Source organism: Pelophylax lessonae (genome assembly GCF_965119305.1).
Source record: "Pelophylax lessonae genome assembly, chromosome: 3".
NCBI lineage: Eukaryota > Metazoa > Chordata > Amphibia > Anura > Ranidae > Pelophylax > Pelophylax lessonae.
In genome coordinates, this window is record NC_138770.1 from 547845744 (window position 1) to 547865081 (window position 19338).

The 19338-nt window shown below is 47.2% G+C and overlaps 1 protein-coding gene across 1 annotated transcript in view; it reads left to right on the top strand.

Moving 5' to 3' along the window:
- Positions 1-19338, top strand: part of TCP1 (t-complex 1) — a 69180-nt gene that overhangs the window by 30868 nt on the left and 18974 nt on the right. The window contains exons 7-10 of the mRNA XM_082248936.1: positions 729-855; positions 4912-5087; positions 11038-11161; positions 14853-15045. Coding sequence (XP_082105062.1) covers positions 729-855; positions 4912-5087; positions 11038-11161; positions 14853-15045 — 620 coding nt within the window. The remainder of the gene's footprint in view (positions 1-728; positions 856-4911; positions 5088-11037; positions 11162-14852; positions 15046-19338) is intronic.

Here is a 19338-nt window from a genome sequence, read left to right on the forward strand (position 1 = left end):
CCAATGGTATTTGTATTATGCAGCATGAGGGGGTTAATGTATTGCCACTGGTCACTGATGCATTAGTGACCAACCAGTGGCAGTTAATTAACCCCTTTGTGCTACATTAGTGCAACCAGTTTTAGTGCAGCCAGTGTTGATTAACACTGACACTGGTGCCACTAATGCAGCACAAAGGGGTTAATTAACTGCCACCGGTCGGTCACTAATGCATCAGTGACAATACATTAACCCCCTCATGCTGCATAATACAAATACCATTGGCAATTAAATTAACCACTTGCCAACCCGTCACAGTACATATACTGCAACAGGGTGGCAGCTACAGGTGCACGTTGCTGCCTTTTTGGTGTATGCCCCTGTTCTATCCATTTTAAAATCATTTGGGGGGAAAAAAGTCATTTTCAGTTTCGGTTTTTCGGCCAAGGGCATCCTGAATTTTCGGTTTCAGTTTCGGCCCAGAATTTTCATTTCGGTGCATGCCTGTTCAAAACTTTGAGTAACTGACTCAAGAATGCAGGTCACAGATTCTGACTCCATGCTTTTTACTGGATCATTGGCTCAAAGTATTGAAGCCAGAGATAGCCATACAGCAAGCATTTTAGAAGGTCAGCAAGGGCAGGGCAGTAAAAGTCTTTTAACTATAGCAGACGGTTTATTGCAACCCTGGTTAGGCCAATTTTTCTTTTGCCTTATGTCTTATCTTTACATTTTATTTTGTTTTTCAGGGATGAACAAAAGGATCACAAATGCAAAAATTGCCTGTCTGGACTTCAGCCTGCAGAAAACAAAAATGAAACTTGGCGTACAAGTGATAATTTCAGACCCATCCAAGCTGGATCAGATCAGACAAAGGTATGCACATCTGTTCAACACTTTACCTATGAAGAAAGCTCAGGAGTAGTGTTCTGGAAAAACACTGGGAAGCATAGTAGAGATGGCTGCAAATGTTAGTAGTTTCAACCCCCCCCCCCAATACACTTTTTTTTTTTTTCCCTCCTTTCGGTTTACTGAGATGGGCTCAAATGAGGACACGCGTGCGCGCACACACACGATCCAGCGTTGTCCTGCTGATTTTTTTTTTTTTTGTTCCCTCCTTTCGGTTTGCTGAGATGGGCTCAAATGAGGACACGCGTGCGCACACACACGATCCAGCGTTGTCCTGCTGAGATCCTCTTCGCAGCAGCTGCCTCCGGGTCCCATACCTCCATGCTCATCTGTGACATCAGTGGCTGCACAGGCTCCTCTGGGTTATGGTGCCAGAATTGTGTTGAATTGCTCTTAATTTTATGTTTTGAGAGAGCATCGGGATGCAGTGGAAGTTTTTTTTTTCTTTTTTTTTTGCAGTGTAAAGCAAAGTTGCTATAAGAATCTTTGCAGAGAATGTGCTCAGTGGTATTGAAGACGGACAGACTGCCAATCCTTGCTTAGGTTGAAAACCATGTTCTATTTATGTGCAGGCTATTTACAACTATTGTAGTAAATTCTCCCCATTTTATTTGCTGCCGCAAAGTACTAATGGTGTGAGCAGTTATACGCGTGGGGTAAAGTATTGATGGGCTTCTGTTTTTTCTGGTGAAGAGTAATTTTATATGCTTTCCACCTTCACAGAAGCTGTACATGATATACTTTGTATTCTGTCTTTAATTAGACTGGTAGTTTCTCGTGTTTAGTGGCAGTTAATCTTGGAAGTACAGTACAATATAGTTTTTGTTATTTAGTAGGGCTGGGCGATTTTGCCTAAAAAAAAAAATGCACTTAAAAAATGACTGCAGACATCAGTTATAGTGTCAAAAGTGCAACTTTATTGCTATTTTAACTCCTCAAGAGTTAAAATGCGTAGAATTTTTTGACTGTGTTGTACTTTTAATAGACTACTAGACATTAGAGAGTAAAAGAAGACGTGGGGGCGTCGCGCTGAGCGGGGAGGGAGGAGAGCTCACTGTGTTGAGGGAGGACTGAGGAAGGAGAAGCGCTGTATATGTGTCTGACTCTGACGGACCACCGCTGCGCCTGGATGTTGTGACGTCAGCTGCGGGCGGTGCGTGTGCGATGCGGGAAGGCTGCGAACTCGCAGCCTGTTCCCGCATGGCACACGCACCCCCGGCAGTTCACACTGCCATATGCGATACGCTGGGGGTGTCAGCCTCGGTTCACATTTATGCGATGCGGGAAGGCTGCGAATCCGCAGCCTGTTCCTGCATCGCACACGCACCCCCGGCAGTTCACACTGCCATATGCGATACGCTGGGGGTGTCAATGTAATCTTAACGACACCCCCAGTTTGATCGCATATCGCAGTGCGATTGTGAAGTTCGCAAAGGATCGGATCGCACAAGTGTGAACCGCTGTGCGATCCGATCCTGATGCGGGTGCGAATTTAGCCATACAAAGTGTATGGCTAAACTCGCACCGCACAGCCGATCGCATGTAATGAAGGAGCAGTGCGCTCCGACATTACATGCGAACCCGGCACTCTCAGTAGTGTGAACCGGGGCTGAAACGTTTTCTTTTTTTTTTTTTTTTTTTTATTATTAAACTTGACCTTTTTTTGGTTTGAAACGGTTTGTTTTTTTGTTTAACTCGAGTTTTTTTTTTTTTTTTTTTTTTTTTAGTTCTACTGCTTTTTATTTAGTATGTTTGTTTGTTTTTTTGAAAATGCTGCAGTAAGAAGAATTCAGACTTTATTACATGTTTTTTATTCAATGTCCATGTCTCATTACAAGTTAACTTGGTGTCTTCAGCTTTAGGAAGATGCAAAGTGTGTTCATATCACTGGGAATATTGGTTCCAAAATGGGATTACCACTTCAGTTTTAGCCGACCTAGATAGTTTTCCCTCATTTCCACCATCCCTGGTTGTCCACATTGTATGCCACGTCATATGCTGTTCTCCATACTAGCCACCTACTAGCCACCGAACTCCCCACCGCCGCGCCTGGATGTGACGTCAGCTGCGGGGCGGGCGGTGCGTCTGTACAGGCCGGTGCTGCCGCGCGCTGTGATAGGTACAGACAGTCTCCCCGGCCTGGATGTGACGTCAGCTGCGCGCCGCAGCCCCGGCCTGTACAGACGCACCGCCCGCCCCGCAGCGGACGTCACATCCAGGCCTGGGACACTACCTACCACAGCGCACCGCCCACCCCGCAGCTGACGTCACATCCAGGCGCGGCGGTGGGGAGTTCGGTGGCTAGTATTGTACAAAAAACTCGAGTTTAGCAAAAAAAATCGTTTCCAACCAAAAAATGGATAAATCGATTAAATCGATTTATCGCCCAGCCCTATTATTTAGTAAATCACATTAAGACGTGTAGCAAAAAAATTAAATTCTCTTATTTTTTAAAACATCCGAGTTGACTTGACTGTTCTATTAAACACATTTTTACAGCCTTTTTCTATAAAGAACTCTTTCTATTTGTGGAGGTTAAACCTTTTCTCAGTAGGAGTGCTTCCTTTTCTTTTGCTGAACAACTGAATTTGCTGTATAGACCAAATATGTATTCGTACACTCGACTCGGATCATGTCCCCCTAATTTCATCTTAAGGTGGAATACATTGCATTTGTTAAAGTTGAAGTCTGGGCTATAACTAATCTTAAAGTGGCGCTATACCTGGCTTCTATTCAGCGTTGCAGTCGTCTGGAGCTGCCTGCTGCTGCCGGCTTTGGCCAATTTCGTTGGCCTGGCTAAGATGACGTAACTCCTGCGCATGCGTGGGAGTTCATTCTCAGCATTAGAAAAATTTGTGTACTAGGGTTGCACGCGCAGTGTACAGGCAGGGTTTGTACGGTCATGGAATTTTAAAATGGCTATTTCCAGGCCTGGAAAAGTTTTGGAAAATAATTTAACCCACAAAGTTTTAAGTGTCATGGAAATTTGTTTCACAATCACTGTATATTTGTATATGCAGAAAAGAGAAAGGCGCCACTCAGTGTAGCAGATGTAAATAATTGTATTGACACATATTAAAAACTTACATGGAGGTAAGCGTCCATCTTCATAGCTCGGGGTCCTTCCGGGTCCGCGGTGTTTCAGTCCCTGAGGCTGGCCAGCAGCCGGGAGATTAAACTAGGGAAGAACCAATCAGGGAACTCAGATTGAGGCACTGGTGAAGCGCATACCTCACTGGAGGCCCGCACGAACGTTATGGGGGGGGGGGTTTGGCGCGTTAACCAGTTTCGGAGCATGCATGAACCGCTCCTCCTCCAGACCCCTGATGAAGCAGTTCATGCATGCTACGAAACCGGTTACCGCCCCCCGCGTCGCGTTAGTGCGGCCCTCCATTGAGGTATGCGCTTCACCGCTGCCTCGATCTGACTGAGCCCCCTGATTGGTTCTCCCCTAGTGTCATCTCCCGGCTGCTGGCCAACCTCGGGGACGGAAACACCGTGGACCCGGAAGGATGCCGAGCTATGAAGATAGACGCTTACCTCCAAGTTTTTAATGTGTCAATAAAATTTACATCTGCTACACTGAGTGGCGCCTGTCTCTCTTCTGCCTGTTCGTGGGACTGTTGCTTCGGCCTAACAAAGATCTGCCCTTGATGTAAGCGCCGCATTTGGTATGAATGGCACAGATGCACAGTCCGCCTGCACATTATCCATCATGACTGCCTGAACTGAAGCTTTATCCCCAAGCAGGAGCGCCCATTAAATATTTTTTCTTTCTCCAATATAGTTGATAATATTGGTTAAATTAGTTACATAGACCTTTTCAGGAAACATTAGGTTATGAATATTTACTTGAAAGGGGAAAGCCTAAAAAAAAAAAATTAATGCAGCTGCCACATACCTGCAATGTATAACATTTTTGGTCTAATATCACTTTAATATCCTATTCAATTCTGCCCTTTTTGCTGTACTGTTTTGTATGCTCAGTTTTTCTTTTTTTTTTTTTTTTTTGTATCCTTCCAGGGAATCTGACATTACTAAAGAGAGAATCCAGAAGATCCTAGCGACTGGGGCAAATGTTATTCTTACTACTGGTGGCATTGATGATATGTGCCTCAAGTACTTTGTTGATGCCGGTGCAATGGCTGTACGAAGAGTTCTTAAAAAGGATTTGAAACGTATCGCAAAAGCTACTGGAGGTAGGCTTAAGCACTGCTTGACACTTGTTGAAAGTCTCCAGATGCGCTTCCTATTAGGTCTGTGAATATCGCCCAAACTAAAAACCGAAAGATGCTGTAAAGGCATTAACCCTTTTTGCCGCCAGAGCCGATATTGAGCTTTTTTTTTTTTTTCTCCAACACATGCTTAAAATCATTTTCTCTGTCGCTCATTGACAGACGTAGTCCTCGGTGATTCAACACCCTCGGGTTATGCTGCCCTCCACAGGAGTAGGACTAGACAGGAAAGAAAATACTCTGGCCACACCCTAGGGGCAGTCCCCGCGGGTATATCCTCTCTCTCTCTCTCTCTCTCTCTCTCTGCTACAGCAAATCAGTTTTTTTCTGTCTAGTCAGGAGTAAGGACCTAGATACCTTGCTGGGATCTTCGGTCCTGGCAGGATTTTTTTCTTAGATTTTTTGTTAGACAGCTTTTTTCTCCAGTGTTCTTGTGAGATCTTCAAGCAAGAAAGCTGAACTGGGCGACGGGCTGGATGTTGAGATCCAGTGGTCACCCCAGTTCAGCCTGCGAGCACGTGCAGGCCATAGCTCCGCACTGGGTTGGCCGCGGCACAGTTCCACTTGACGGGGACTGACCCTGCGAGTTAAACGTCTCGCTGAAACGCCAAAGACCATGAGTCACGGCGTCCGTATTGGTCGACAGCCCTCCCACCCCGGTGGAGAGGGGTACTGTCAGGAGTTGGCGCCCGCCTGGTTCCGGTATGGTGAGTAGTATGTTCCCCCCTTTCCCCTGACGGGTCTTGTGGTGAACGCGGGCCCCTCTCTGTATGGTAAGGATGGGTTCCCCTCTATCCTATAACATGGCACAGATTCTAATATTGAGTGTGATTTTTGTGTACAAAAAGCCAGGAGGCTTGGTTTGGGAGCTGACAATCTAATTGCAAGTATGTTTAAATGATTGTAATCAGTGGCAGTACTAGAATCTTACTGTGATAGATATGGTATCCTACCTGTCAGAAGCCACAGGACATGTATACTGCTTTCCAGGTCATTCCTCCAGCAAAAGCCTGCCTCCCGACGGCCACGCGGTCCGCCAGGGTCCGGTACCGCCGGCCACTCGGATCACCATGTAGAGAGAAGGTTATTGATGCCGAGATACTCTGCAGTCACGCCGCTATCCTGTAAAAGGCTGCCGCCATTGTTTGGTAGATCGCACGAGGCCGCCATTTTGGCGTAGCCTCGTGTCTCCAGCATGGGGGCGGCCATGTTTGAGGTGACTCAAACACCTCGTGGAGCTAGGGGAGGCACCGGAAGGCGTACAGAAGGGCGGAGCCGCCTCCTGTCTTCCCGGGCAGCCAGCCAAGAGACTGGTCTGTCTGTTCTAGACAGTGCTGAGACAAGTTGCAGTAAACTCTGAGCATCAAGTGGTGAGCCTAGGGGTCTATCTCTCTCTCTCGCTCTCTCTCTCTCGCTCGGTAGGGGTCCCTAAGCAGGTAACATTGAGGGGCTTTGTGGCGCTGGGGGTCTGAAAAAAAAAAAAAAAATTATTTCTTTTTGAATTGATTGTTTTCCGGGTAGTAACTGGAATTATCATGGACCCTGCCACACAGGTAACCCCACCTGTTTCCCTCGAGGGGGCTGCGGGACCCGCCGGTGCACAGAGTATAGATGCATTTACAGCAGTTTTGGAGCCTTTGGTGGCTCGGGTGGAGACGGCCTGTCAGGAACGGGGGTCAAAGCGACCCCCGCCTACCCCTATATCATCTGACACTTCAGACTCAGATTCTGAGATGGTCATTGCAGCTGCAGGTCCCTCTGCAAAGGCTGTTGTCTCAGGTAAAGTTCCTTCAGACAGTGAGGAGGACGTTCATGCTTCCGCCATAATTCGGGAAGAAGCATTGGTGGACGCACTAGTTGTGGCGGTTCGGGAAACCTTAAGACTTGAGGTTATACCGGCAGAGGCAACTGAAACAGAGATTCCCTTTGGTACTAACAAACCCACCAAGACGGTGAAGGTTTTTCCTGTACCCAAGTGTTTTGGTAATAAAATTAAAGAAGAATGGGAGCATTCTAAACGTACCTTTTACTATTTCCAAGCGTATTGCTAGACGCTATCCGTATGAGGAATCCCTCATTAAGAAATGGACGGTACCACCAGTGGTGGATCCACCTATTTCCAGACTGAATAAAGCCACGGTTATTCCAGTGGAGGACACTTCGTCCTTTAAGGACCCGGTGGATCGGAAGGTAGAAGCGGAGTCCCGCACTATCTTTTCCCTGATAGGGTCAGCCTTTAGACCAGTAATTTGTCATTGGTCTAGTTTCCCAGACACTAACGGAATGGGCGAGATTGGTGCGCCAGGACCTGAAGGGGAAAGATATCCCCCAGGGAACATCTGAATTGATGGAACAGATCATACAAGGACTACAGTTCGTCTGTGACGCAGCCTTGGATGCTACCCCCCTATTAGGGCATGCATCTATGTCAGCGGTAATCCTCAGACGTGTGCTGTGGTTAAAATGCTGGTCAGCAGACCTAGGTTCCAAAAAGACCTTGACGAATCTCCCCTTTCAGGGGAATCGCCTATTTGGGGCCACACTAGATGAGATCATTAAGGATGCCACTGGGGGCAAGAGCACTTTCTTGCCACAGGCTGCTAAAGCTAAAGGACCTTGTAACAAGCGGGGACCTTTCTTTACCGCCCATAAAGGGTTTGTGCGCCCGACTGCTGCAAGCGGGAAGGGCAAGGCTCCTCCAGGAGGGTTCAAGAAGGGCTGGTCGGACAAACAAAAGACCGACTCAGCCAAACCTGAAGCAAAGGATTACACAGCCTGAAGGTGCGCCCCCACCCGGCTTGAGGGTGGGGGGACGTTTTTACCGGTATTCAGGGCATTAGATCGAGCATCGACCACTGCTACCGGTGCGATTCTTCCCTTCCAACATTTAAGTACTACAGGGAGCGGTAGTTACCGTTCCCTGAACAGATCTTTTTCTTTACCTTTTCCAAAGATTAGTCTCAGTTCCCCACAAGAATCGGATCCGGTTGAACAGACAGACCAAGAAGCCTCTAGCCGGGTGACTTCGGTCCCTGAGATTCAACCAGGAGAGATCACCGTTCCTGATAGGAATCAGGTGTCTGATAAATGTGTGGGGACGGAGAACGATCAGACTTTTGTCGGATGGTCGGGACCAGATAGCTCTAGGGCCGCCTGGTTCAGATCCAGTCAGCGCCAGTGGTCCTAGAAATTCTAGGCTAGCCTCGTCAAGCCGATCTACCCGACTTGGACATGCAAGTCGCGGACGTTCCTTGGGAACTTCGTCTCAGGGAGTGTCTGCGGTCTCAAGGACCAATCTTCCATCGTGCTTTAGTCGCTGGTTTTAATGGCCTGGCCATTGAGACCCAGGTACTGAAGGACAGAGGGTTGTCAGCTTCAGTTATTCCTACCCTTATTAAAGCAAGGAAAGCGACTTCCAGCAAGGTCTATTATCGCACATGGAAGACTTGTATCGCGTGGTGCGAATCTTTAGGGATTCCTCCACGTACCTATTCGGTGACCCGAATATTGGCCTTTCTGCAAAAAGGGGTTGAGCAGAAACTAGCCTTGAGCACCATCAAGGGTCAGGTTTCAGCATTAGCAATCTTCTTTCAGAAGCCTTTAGCTACTAAGTCCTTGGTGCGGAATTTCATCTAGGGGGTGCGGCACCTGGCTCCACCAGTCCGCGCGCCCTTACCGCCCTGGGATCTTAATTTGGTTTTGTCTGTTCTACAGAAACCTCCCTTTGCTGTTCTGATGAGACCTATGTTGCCTGGTTGGCTATGTTTAGCCTTGGACTAGTTTTTTTTTTTTTTTTTCTGCTGTTCCAACCCCTCATTTTTATGGCACTGCTTTGGGACGTCCCTACTGATAAGCATCAGGAACTCTCAATGAACGATAGCGAGCTGGATTTTTAACTTACCGTAAAATCCTTTTCTCTTAACCACTTCCCACCCTATAGGCAAATGACAGCAGGAAGGTGGTTGAATTTTCCTGACCGGACGTCCTAGGACGGCGGCAGGATAATGCGCTCTGCGCGCCCCCCCGGGGGGCGCACAGAGCGGCGATCGGTGATGCGGCGTGTCACTCTGACACACCACATCTCCGATCTCGGTAAAGAGCCTACTGGTGTAGGCTCTTTACCATGTGACCAGCTGTGTCCAATCACAGCTGGTCACATAGTACACAGGAAGAGCATTGATTACCAGTGCAGACCCTTGGGGGGGGGGGGGGGTGTCACTAGAACCACCAGGGATGCCCACCATGGCCACCAGGGATGGAAATCTGGGCTCAGGGAGCCTGCCAGTGCCCTCCCCATCAGTGCTGCCCGCCAGTGCCTTCCCCCTCAGTGCTGCCCACCAGTGCCCATCATTGCCATCTCAGTGCCCAGCAGTGCCGTCTATCAGTGCCACATATCAGGGCCCATCATTGCTGCCTATGAGTGCCGCATAGCAGTACCACCACATCGGTGCCTCCTCATCAGTGCCTGTCAGTGCGGACTCATCAGTGCAGGAAAAAACGTATCTATTTACAAAATTGTATAACATAAACCACTTTTTTTTTTTTTAACTTTTTTGTCTTTTTTTATTTAGCAAAAAAGAAACCTTGCGGTTATCAAATACCACCAAAAGGCAGCTCTATTTGTGGGGAAAAAATTACATAAATTAGGTTTAGGTACAGTGTTGCATGACCACGCAATTGTCATTCAAAGTACAACAGCGCTGAAAGCTGGCCTGGGCAGGAAGGGGGTGAAAGTGCCCGCTATTGAAGTGGTTAAGTTGATTGATGGACGCAGTACCCGCCCCTCTATCTTGAGTTGGTGTTCCTTCTCTGACACTGCTTTGATACAAAACTGACATCCTATGCAGGAAGAGGTGTTCTCTCCGGGACTGCCCATAGGTGTAGCCATAACTTTTTTTCTGCCTAGTGTCCTACTCCTGTAGGGGGCAGTATAACCCTACTGATGAGCATCATTAACTACCCTCGCCACAAAACAGCTATTCATTTTTATATATTTATTTTTTGTGTTGCTCCGTTTTTTGCTGTATCCCTATTCCAAGGTATAGTTGAGGTTAAGTAATGGTCCTCTTCAGGTCTGAAAGTTTTTTTTTTTTTTTTTTGAGTGGGTGGTTACATCTGGAGTGATCCGCCCCCTCATTCTCTCCTCCTTCAGCTCTCAGCTGTGGCTGCACTTTCCTCAGATCAGCAAGCTGGACCTTGCTTGTCATGTGCCTCTGTTTCCATAACCGCATGCTGTCAACAAGAAACGCATAACCGTGTGCTGAGATGTGAATTTTGCAACTCAAGGAAACTTTAGTGTAAAAGAAGAGTGATTATATGTTCTTCAGCGGTTTCTCTGCTGCATTCTGCAGAGGGACTCGTGAAAGTTTGGCCAGGCAAATTATCTACTACTTTGTGTCACTGACAGAGCTCAGCCTGGTTGGGAGGAGGGAGAAAACAGCTGCATGCGTGCAAAAACTCAATTGAGAGCAGCCTTGATGGGAGGGTGGAAGGAGGGTGAAAGGAGCTGCCTGTGTGTGAAGAAACTCTTGAACAGCCTGGACAGGATGGGGGGGGTGAGACAAGCCAAAGTACTGCTAAAGTCTCGGAAGCATACACAGCAAGGAGCCAATGTCAGTCATACAGAAGTGTAAGAAGGGGGTGGATACCCAAATTGTCGGGATAATGCTGCATGAGACATTAGCCCCCTCCCACAGGTTTTGTATTTGATTCTAAAAAGAGGTGTACAGGAAATAATTTTACATAGTAGCATCTCATCAGGATTCATATAATGCAACAAAAATAATTACCCATACTTATCTTTAAACGATTTGTTCATTTATTACAATGCTACACTTAGGTGGTGCTTCCCTTTACCCTTTTTATCTAAAATGCATTTTATCTATTTTGATTAAACCAATTTATCTTTTCACAGCTACGGTTTGCTCAACACTTGCTAACCTTGAAGGTGAAGAAAGCTTTGAGCCTTCCATGTTGGGGCAAGCTGAAGAAGTTGTACAAGATAGAATATGCGATGATGAGCTGATCCTAGTTAAAAAGTAAGTGGACATGCACTTGTTATGTGATGCGTTACTATGTTGTTTTGATTTGGTTATTGTATCTTATCACGCACCTATTCTTAATGAGTATATGCTTTGTTTATACGCACTTGTATATCTTCTGTTTTAATCAAGAATTTGAAAAAAAGACTAAGTGGACATTGAACTAATTTTTGTATTGTTTGTACCAATTTATTACCACAGGCATCTGTATTTTGTCCTCAACAAAGTGTATCATGTCGTCAAAAGAAGCTGCCACACGGTGCTTTGTTCCTGGATAAAATATCTCTAAATGACCAGATAACAGGCTATTGTGGAAGTAGCGATTTTTCAAAATTCCATCCGGTGTTGTAAAACAAAGCTAGTTCCTTTTGGTATTTAACACATAAGGATGGAAGTGATTGCTTCCATTAGTCTGGTCTCTTAAAGTGTGAGTAAACCCTAAGGGCTCTTTCACATGGCCGCTCCGTATGTCCGCAAATCATCCTATTTTTTTGCGGATGATTTACGGACATAATGTAAGTCAATGGCGTTGCGTATGTCAGCGGAATACCATCCGCTGACATCCGATTTTCTTCCTTTCAGTTCTGTTCCCTTTTTTGGAACGGAACAGAACCCTATTTTTCCTCTGTTCAAAAAACGGAAAGGAAGGAAAATCTGATGTCAGCGGTGTCATCCGCTGACATCCGCAATGCCCATAGATTTACATTATGTCCGCATATAATCCGCAAACGGATGGGATGATATGCGGACATACGGAGCGGATGACACAAATGTCATCCGCTCCGTAAAAAAAAAAAAAGTCCCGCAGCGGACAAAACCAGCGTAGCGGCCGTGTGAAAGAGCCCTAACAATGAGCTTCTCTTGTTTGCTTTTTGTTGGTCTTCTAAATATACCATTTGAAAGTGTTTTTATCTAATGGATAAATGCAACAAAAAGCCTGTTAATTTGTGACCAAAATCTTGTCAACTTGACTTCCTGTGCACAGGAAAGCGTTACGGAGATGAGAGAGGTCCATGTTTTGTATTGTATCAGGAATGAAGTAGGCAGGACATAAACATGCTTAGAAATTGTGGGCTGTGTTACGTCAAATATAGAGGTAAAATTATAAAAGGGGGGGCCTTCTGTCAATATACTTCAAAATCTAGCGCTCAAAAACCGTCTGTGTAATAGAATTCAGGGGAGGCACCGGACACCTGCTGTGAGCCCGCGTCCCTATTAAAGCGGAGTTCCGGCCTCAAACGTTTTTTAGATAAAAATACCCCCGGAGACATTCAGGGCTAGTGCATTTCAGAATGTATAGCCTCTGAACTGTCCCAGGTTGCACTTACCTTGAAAATTTCTTGTCCAGCGCTGCCATCTCAGGTGTGGGCAGCTGAAGCCAGGGCATCCTCTTCGGTCCCAGAATGCCCTGCACCGGCAACGCTCGTCACTTATGGTGCAGGCGCGTCATCCCTGCACAGCTTCTGGGCATGCCCAGAAGCTGTTTAGCAGGGAATGACGCGCCTGCACCGGAAGTGACGAGCGTTGCCTGTGCAGGCGCATTGATTCCTGGGAGAGAGGACGTTCAGCTCTCAGGAGTCAATGCAAGCAGGAAGTCACTGCGCGGGCCGCAGCCGCAGAGGGAGGAAGTGGAAGAAAGGTAAGTATATTTTCTTCAATAACATGGTGAGTAAATGAAAAAAAAAAAATTGGGATTATCCAAGCTGAGCTTGGGCCAAAGTGGTTTTTGAGGCAGGAACTCCGCTTAAGTGTGAACCCGGCCTGAAGTGTCGCCTATGGAGATTAAGTATCGTAGTTTTGTTACCACTTCACAAGTGTGCACAATTAGAAAGTATGACTTGTTGGGTATCTCTTTACTCGGCATAACTATCTTTCACATTGTACAAAAAAATGGTTTAACTTTTTTTTTTTTTAACCACTTAAGCCCCGGAGGATTTGGCTGCTCAAAGACCAGGCCCTATTTTGCGATTCTGCACTGCGTGACTTTAACGGATAATTGCGTGGTCGTGTGACGCTGTACCAAAATGGAATTGACGTCCTTTTTTTTTTTTTTTTTTTCCTCCCACAAACCGCTTTCTTTTGGTGGTATTTGATCACCTGTGCGATATTTTTTTTTTTTCGATTGACGGCGGGAATGTGGTTGTATTATCCTGACCGGACATCATATTAGCGGCGATCGGTGATGCGGCGAGTCAGTCTGACTCCCCGCATCTCCGATCTCGGTAAAGAGCCTACTGACGTAGGCGATTTACCATGTGACCTGCCGTGTCCAATCACGGCTGGTCACATAGTAAACAGGAAGAGCCGCTGATCGGCTTTCCTCAGTACGTGCCTGACAGGCACGAGTAAAGGAGCGCCGATCCGCGGCTCCCCTGACGGGGGGGGGGGGGTCTGCTCTGCACTGGTAATCGGATCATTGATTACCAGTGCAGACCCTCGGGGGGGGTGACACTAGAACCACCAGGAATGCCCACTATGGCAATCGGGCCTCAGGGAGCCCCCTAGTGCCCTCCCCTTCAGTGCTGCCCGCCAGTGCTTATCAGTGCCGCCCAACAGTGCCCATTATTGCCTATCAGTGCCGCCTATCAGTGTCCCACCAATGCTGCATATCAGTGTTGCCTATCAGTGCCCATCAGTTCAGCCTCTCAGTGCCGCATATCAGTGCCTCCTCATCAGTGCAGGAAAAAAACGTATTTATTTACAAAATTGTATAACCTAAACAAAACTTTTTTTTTTTTTTGCCAAACTTTTCCGTCTTTTTTTTTTTTATTATGGTTTAGCAAAAAAAAAAAAACCTTGCGGTGATCAAATGCCACCAAAAGAAAGCTCTATTTGTGGGGGGAAAATGACATAAATTTGGTTTCGGTACAGTTGTGCATGACCGCGCAATTGTCATTCAAAATGCAAAAGTGCTAAAAGCTGAAAATTGGCCTGGGCAGGAAGGGGATGAAAGTGCCCTGTATTGAAGTGGTTAACTAGTAATGGCGGTGATCTGCTTTTTTTTTTTTTTTTTTTGCGGGACTGCGACATTGCGGCGGACAGATCGGACCCCTGACTGATATTTTTGACACTTTTGGGAGTACCAGTGACATTACTACAGTAATCCGTGCTTTAAATATGCACTGTTACTGTCAAAATTACACTGACAGGGAAGCGGTTAAGTGTGTCCCTAGGGGCGTGATCTAACTGTCATGGGGGCGTGGCTTGTTAGATCATCAGACATACGATCCTACGTAGCAGGAGCCTCTGTGATGGTCTAAGGGAGAATGACAGATGGCTAGGTTTACATCAGCCGTCTGTCTTTCTCCCTCTCATTTTTATCATCTTTATCCTTCCGCCGGTCACACGCACGGGGATGGTATGGAACGAGCGGGGACGGGAGCACGGCAGCGGCGGCGCACGCTCCCCCCTACAGGCTCGTGGGCGAGCGACGTACCGGTACGTCACTTTGCCTGTAGGGGGCTGACTGCCGCAGTATATAGTTGTGCGGCAGTCGGCAAGTGGTTAATTCATAAGTGTATCTTTCCAAAAAATTGTGTTCGAAAGACTGCTGCGCAAATAGTGTGATGTAAAATATTGCAATGATCGCCCTTGTATTCTCTAGGGTCTCTGCTAAAAAAAAAAAAGTGTGTGTGTGTATAGATGTACCATATTAACCTACCATGGTTTTTTTTATGCATTGTTACAGTACAAAGGCTAGAACATGTGCTTCAATTATTCTGCGGGGGGCAAACGACTTCATGTGTGATGAAATGGAGCGATCTGTCCATGATGCACTTTGTGTGGTGAAGAGAGTCCTAGAATCCAAGTCTGTGGTACCAGGAGGAGGAGCTGTGGAGGCTGCACTTTCCATTTATCTTGAGAACTATGCTACTAGCATGGTAAGCATTCTGCCATTACGTATTAGTAAAAAGTCTTTGATGCTTTTCTTTTTTATAAACTTTATCCTAGACCTAATCTTTGCAGTGATATTCACTTGCTGGCAATCCTCATCTCCAATACACAAATCTCATTGAGCAACGAGTGCCACATGCCCTCTGCTAGCCTACCCTCCCTTCTGCAGGAACACCTTCACATGAGGGAGGCCACATGTGCATCTGTACCTAAAAGCCTTGCTTTGTTGAGAAGCAAAGCAATGGCTTCAGAGGAGGAGACGTGGAGGGTGCATGCATGGGAATGTAAACTTTGGGAGTGTGAAGTTTTCAAGAGGTGCTGTCCATTTATGGCAAAGTAACATGTTAGGGTCTCATCAAAGGATATGTTTAAAAATAAATGCACTTTTCTCTATCGTTCATTGACGGTTGCAGTCTGATGCATATCAGTAGGGTTATACTGCCCCCTACAGGAGTAGAACACTACACAGAAAAAATTAATTCTGGCTACGCCCAGAGGGTACACCCGCTCTTCCTGCATAGGATGCCAGTTTTAATCTGTCTAGTCAGTAGTAAGGGTCTAGTTCCCTGCAGGTATCTCTGGTCTTGGAAAAAAAAAGTTTCTCTTTCGTCCACTGACAGACGTAGCTGCTGCTTTAAATCAGACGGATGGGTAATAAGCCCCTCCTACTAGGAGTGACCAGGTAGAGCCAAGGGCTTTGACACGCCCAGGGGGGGCAGGGTCCCTGGGTTATTACCCCTGGCCTCTTCGTTGCATCTTCACTTTTAGCTGCCTGGTCTTAGGAGTCTCTGCCTTGGCTGTGTACTTCCAATGCCCTTTGGCTACGCACTCTTTGATTCGTACGTTTCTTCAGTGGGTTCGCCATTTGGCTCCCCCCCCCCCAGGAGGTCGCCGTTGCTTCCTTGGGACCTTAATTTGGTTCTATCGGTTATTCAGAAATCTCCTTTCACCAACATAAGACACATTTCCTTGCTCTACAAAACTATACAAACAAAATAGTGCAGCGTAAATCTTAAAAACTGAAACCAATGGATGGCTACAAAATAACAGTCCACGCACAGAGATGTAGGAAATCCTGTAAAGAAGTTTACTCAGTAATGAGCCAAATCCACAAACTGCTGGAGGAGAGATGCTTCCAGTGTCTAGCCACTTTACCAATAGCACTCAAATGCGCTCACCTCATGAGGAGACCCCTGTATTACCAGCGGGTCACAATGGGCAAAAAAGGAGCAGGAAGGAGCTTCATCCAATAACGGTCAGCTGAATAGATAAATGGATGATGTACTCCCAGGTCCCACTACATAAACAGCCGTGATCTGATAGTGAATGAAGGACAAGGAAGACAGATCTAAGTGCAGACTGTATATGATACAGAAAACATTTATTGAAAGAAAACACACTTGCAAAATCAATAGACTTCAAGCGCAAACCAAGAATCCACTGAGCGGCAGACTTGCATACAAATTTACCATGGTCTCTGGTCTGAGACTCAGAGACCTGCACAGTACACAGTAACCGCAGCGGGTGACATCAGATGCGGCCGACTCCACCTCCCGTACGCGATAAGTCCTACGGGACTTCCATCAGCGGGGTTGACTATTTCCTTGCTCGCCTTGTCGCAGAAAGTTGCCTTTTTGGTGGCTATCACCTCTGTGGGCAGGTTTTCTGAACTAGTGGTGCTATCTTGCCGCTTGCCTTATCTGGTAATACACAGGGATAAGGTAGTGTTGCGGCCTAATCCGTAGTTTCAGACTTCATCTGAATGAAAACATAGTGTTTCAGTCACTCTGTCCGAAACCTTCACATCCTTAGGAAATTGCTTTGCGTTGCTTGGATGTGGTTCGGGCGATACGGGTGTATCTGGAGACTGAGTCCTTTCGTAAGTCGGACTCTCTGTTTTTTTTATGAATATGGATTGACCCCGTAAAGGTCAGGCTGCGTCAGTGGCGACCATCTCTCGATGGATCAGACAGACGCTGGTGAAGGTGTATTCTCTTAAGGGCAAGGTTCCTCCTTTCCCTGTCACGGCTCACTCTACGTGGGCATTGAGTGCCTCTTGGGCTTTCCGCCATCAGGCATCAGTGATGCAGGTTTGCAAGGTGGCCACTTGGTCGCCTGTACATACGTTTACCAAGTTTTACAGAGTGGATGTGTTAGCATCCTCGGATGCATCCTTTTGGCCGCAAGGTTTTGCTGGCCGCCATTTAAGGAGCAGTCTACTTTTCCTTCTCCTTTATGGTTTTGTTACAATTGAGCCCCAGTTGTTGCTTGCTGGCCAGTTGGCTTTGTTAGCTGTGGGAAATGCATTCTTTTAAATTTGTACTTTCCCCACCCCTCAGTGGTTACTGCTTTTGGACATCCATCCGTCTATGATTTAAAGCAGCAGCTATGTCTGTCTGTGGACGAAAGAGGATTTTTTACTTAACGTAAAATCCATTTCTCTGAGTCACCCGATGGACGTGGCTCCCACCCCTCTTTTCTCAGAAGAGTTGGGTTTTGATGGTGGTTTCCTGCTTGCAACTAAACTGAAGATGCAACGGTGAGGCCAGGGGTAATAACCAGGGACCCCGCCCCACTGGGCGTGTCAAAGCCTTTGGCTCTACCTGGTCTCTCCTAGTGGGAGGGGCTTATTACCTATCAGTCTATGATTTAAAGCAGCAGCTACGTCTGTCTGGTGCACGAAAGAGAAATGGATTTTACGGTAAGTAAAAAATCCCATTTTTAGTTACCTTTTTCTCCAGATTTTTTCCTGTGAGATCTACAAGCAACTATGCGTATCTGGGTGACAGGCTGGATGTATAGATCCAGTGGTCACCCCATCCAGCCACGACCTTAGCTCTGCGCTGTGTAGGCTGCAACATTCCCACTGGACGGGGACTGGCCCCGCAAGTTAAACGCCTCGTCAGGTTATATGCGGCTGGGTCTAGGTCCGAGTCGCAGTGGTCCTATTTGGCCGCCAGCCTTCCACTTCGGCGGAGAGGAGTCCTGTCAGGAGATGGTGCTAGGGCTGAACGATAGTCGATATATCGACTCGTTCTGCGGCCGTAGGCGATATTCGTATCGCCGAGGTCACGATATTTTATATAGGCATTTTACATAGGCAGGGGGAAGGGACTTGGAGGAGGACTCACACATCCATCTCACTGAAGCCAGCCCCACAGTTCAGTGAGTCTCTCTCTGCCCTAGTTTTCTTAATGGCACATTCAGGGAGCCAATCACACCGTGAGTAGCTGCACAGCTAACCAATCACGCGTGCCTGCACACCTGATTGGTTCGCTGTGCCGCTACTCGCGGCGTGATTGGTTCCCTGAATGTGCCATTGAGAAAACTAGGGCGGAGAGTGAGACTCGGCTATCATTCAGCCCTAGACACAATCTAACAGAAGTCTATGAGAAACTGTAGGTACACTGTGCTGCTCAATCCCCCCCCCCCCCCCCCCCCAGGCTCCCTGACACAGGGAATCGCACGACTCTCCTATTAAGACTAATGTAGATGTAGCTAATCATATAACAGTGGCTATCTCTTTTATACAATACATAACTAACACTCTGCAGTGCACGAGGGAGTCAGTGTAATATGCGGCTGTGCTGTGATCCTTTCCCGGTTCCTAGTCCACCACTGTGAGTGACTGAATAATCCTATCCGGTCACTGAGATTGAGTAATTGATTTGAGAATACCATTATTAACCCTGACCTGCCCAGTGCCCTGTATCTGCAATTAAAATTTAGAAGGCTGCCTGCATGCTTCCTGATTTCTATTCCCAGCATCCTTCCCAATCCCTTGTTGACTTTAGCCTGGATTGACAGGTCCCTCAATATCGCAATATATATCGTTGAAAGAAAAATATTGCAATATATTTTTTTTCCAATATCGTGCGGGCCTAGATGGCGCCCGTCTGTGTTTCTGTTATGGTGAGTAAATGTTCCCCCCCTCTTCCTCTGGCGGATTTTGGGGTGGATGCTGGCCCATTCCTGGGACGGTTGGACCCCCACAATCCCAGGTTTCCCTGTCCTGTTAGGCACCCTCTCTTCTCCCTGTCGCCGCCCCTCATGCTGTGGGCTATTGGGCCTACTCCCAGGGGGCTGGGACAGCGACCCAGGCTGGAGCAGAGGCAGGGGGATGGCGCTGCCGGCGACGGACAAACTATCGTGCGGGGGCAGTCTCTGTACTTCCAGGGACCACCTGCCAATCGATCCCCTTGTGGAGTCTGGGGTGTCCCCACGAGGGTCCTCAGCTGATCTGCAGGCTGCGCGGGGCCGCCATTTTCTTGTAGCCTCAT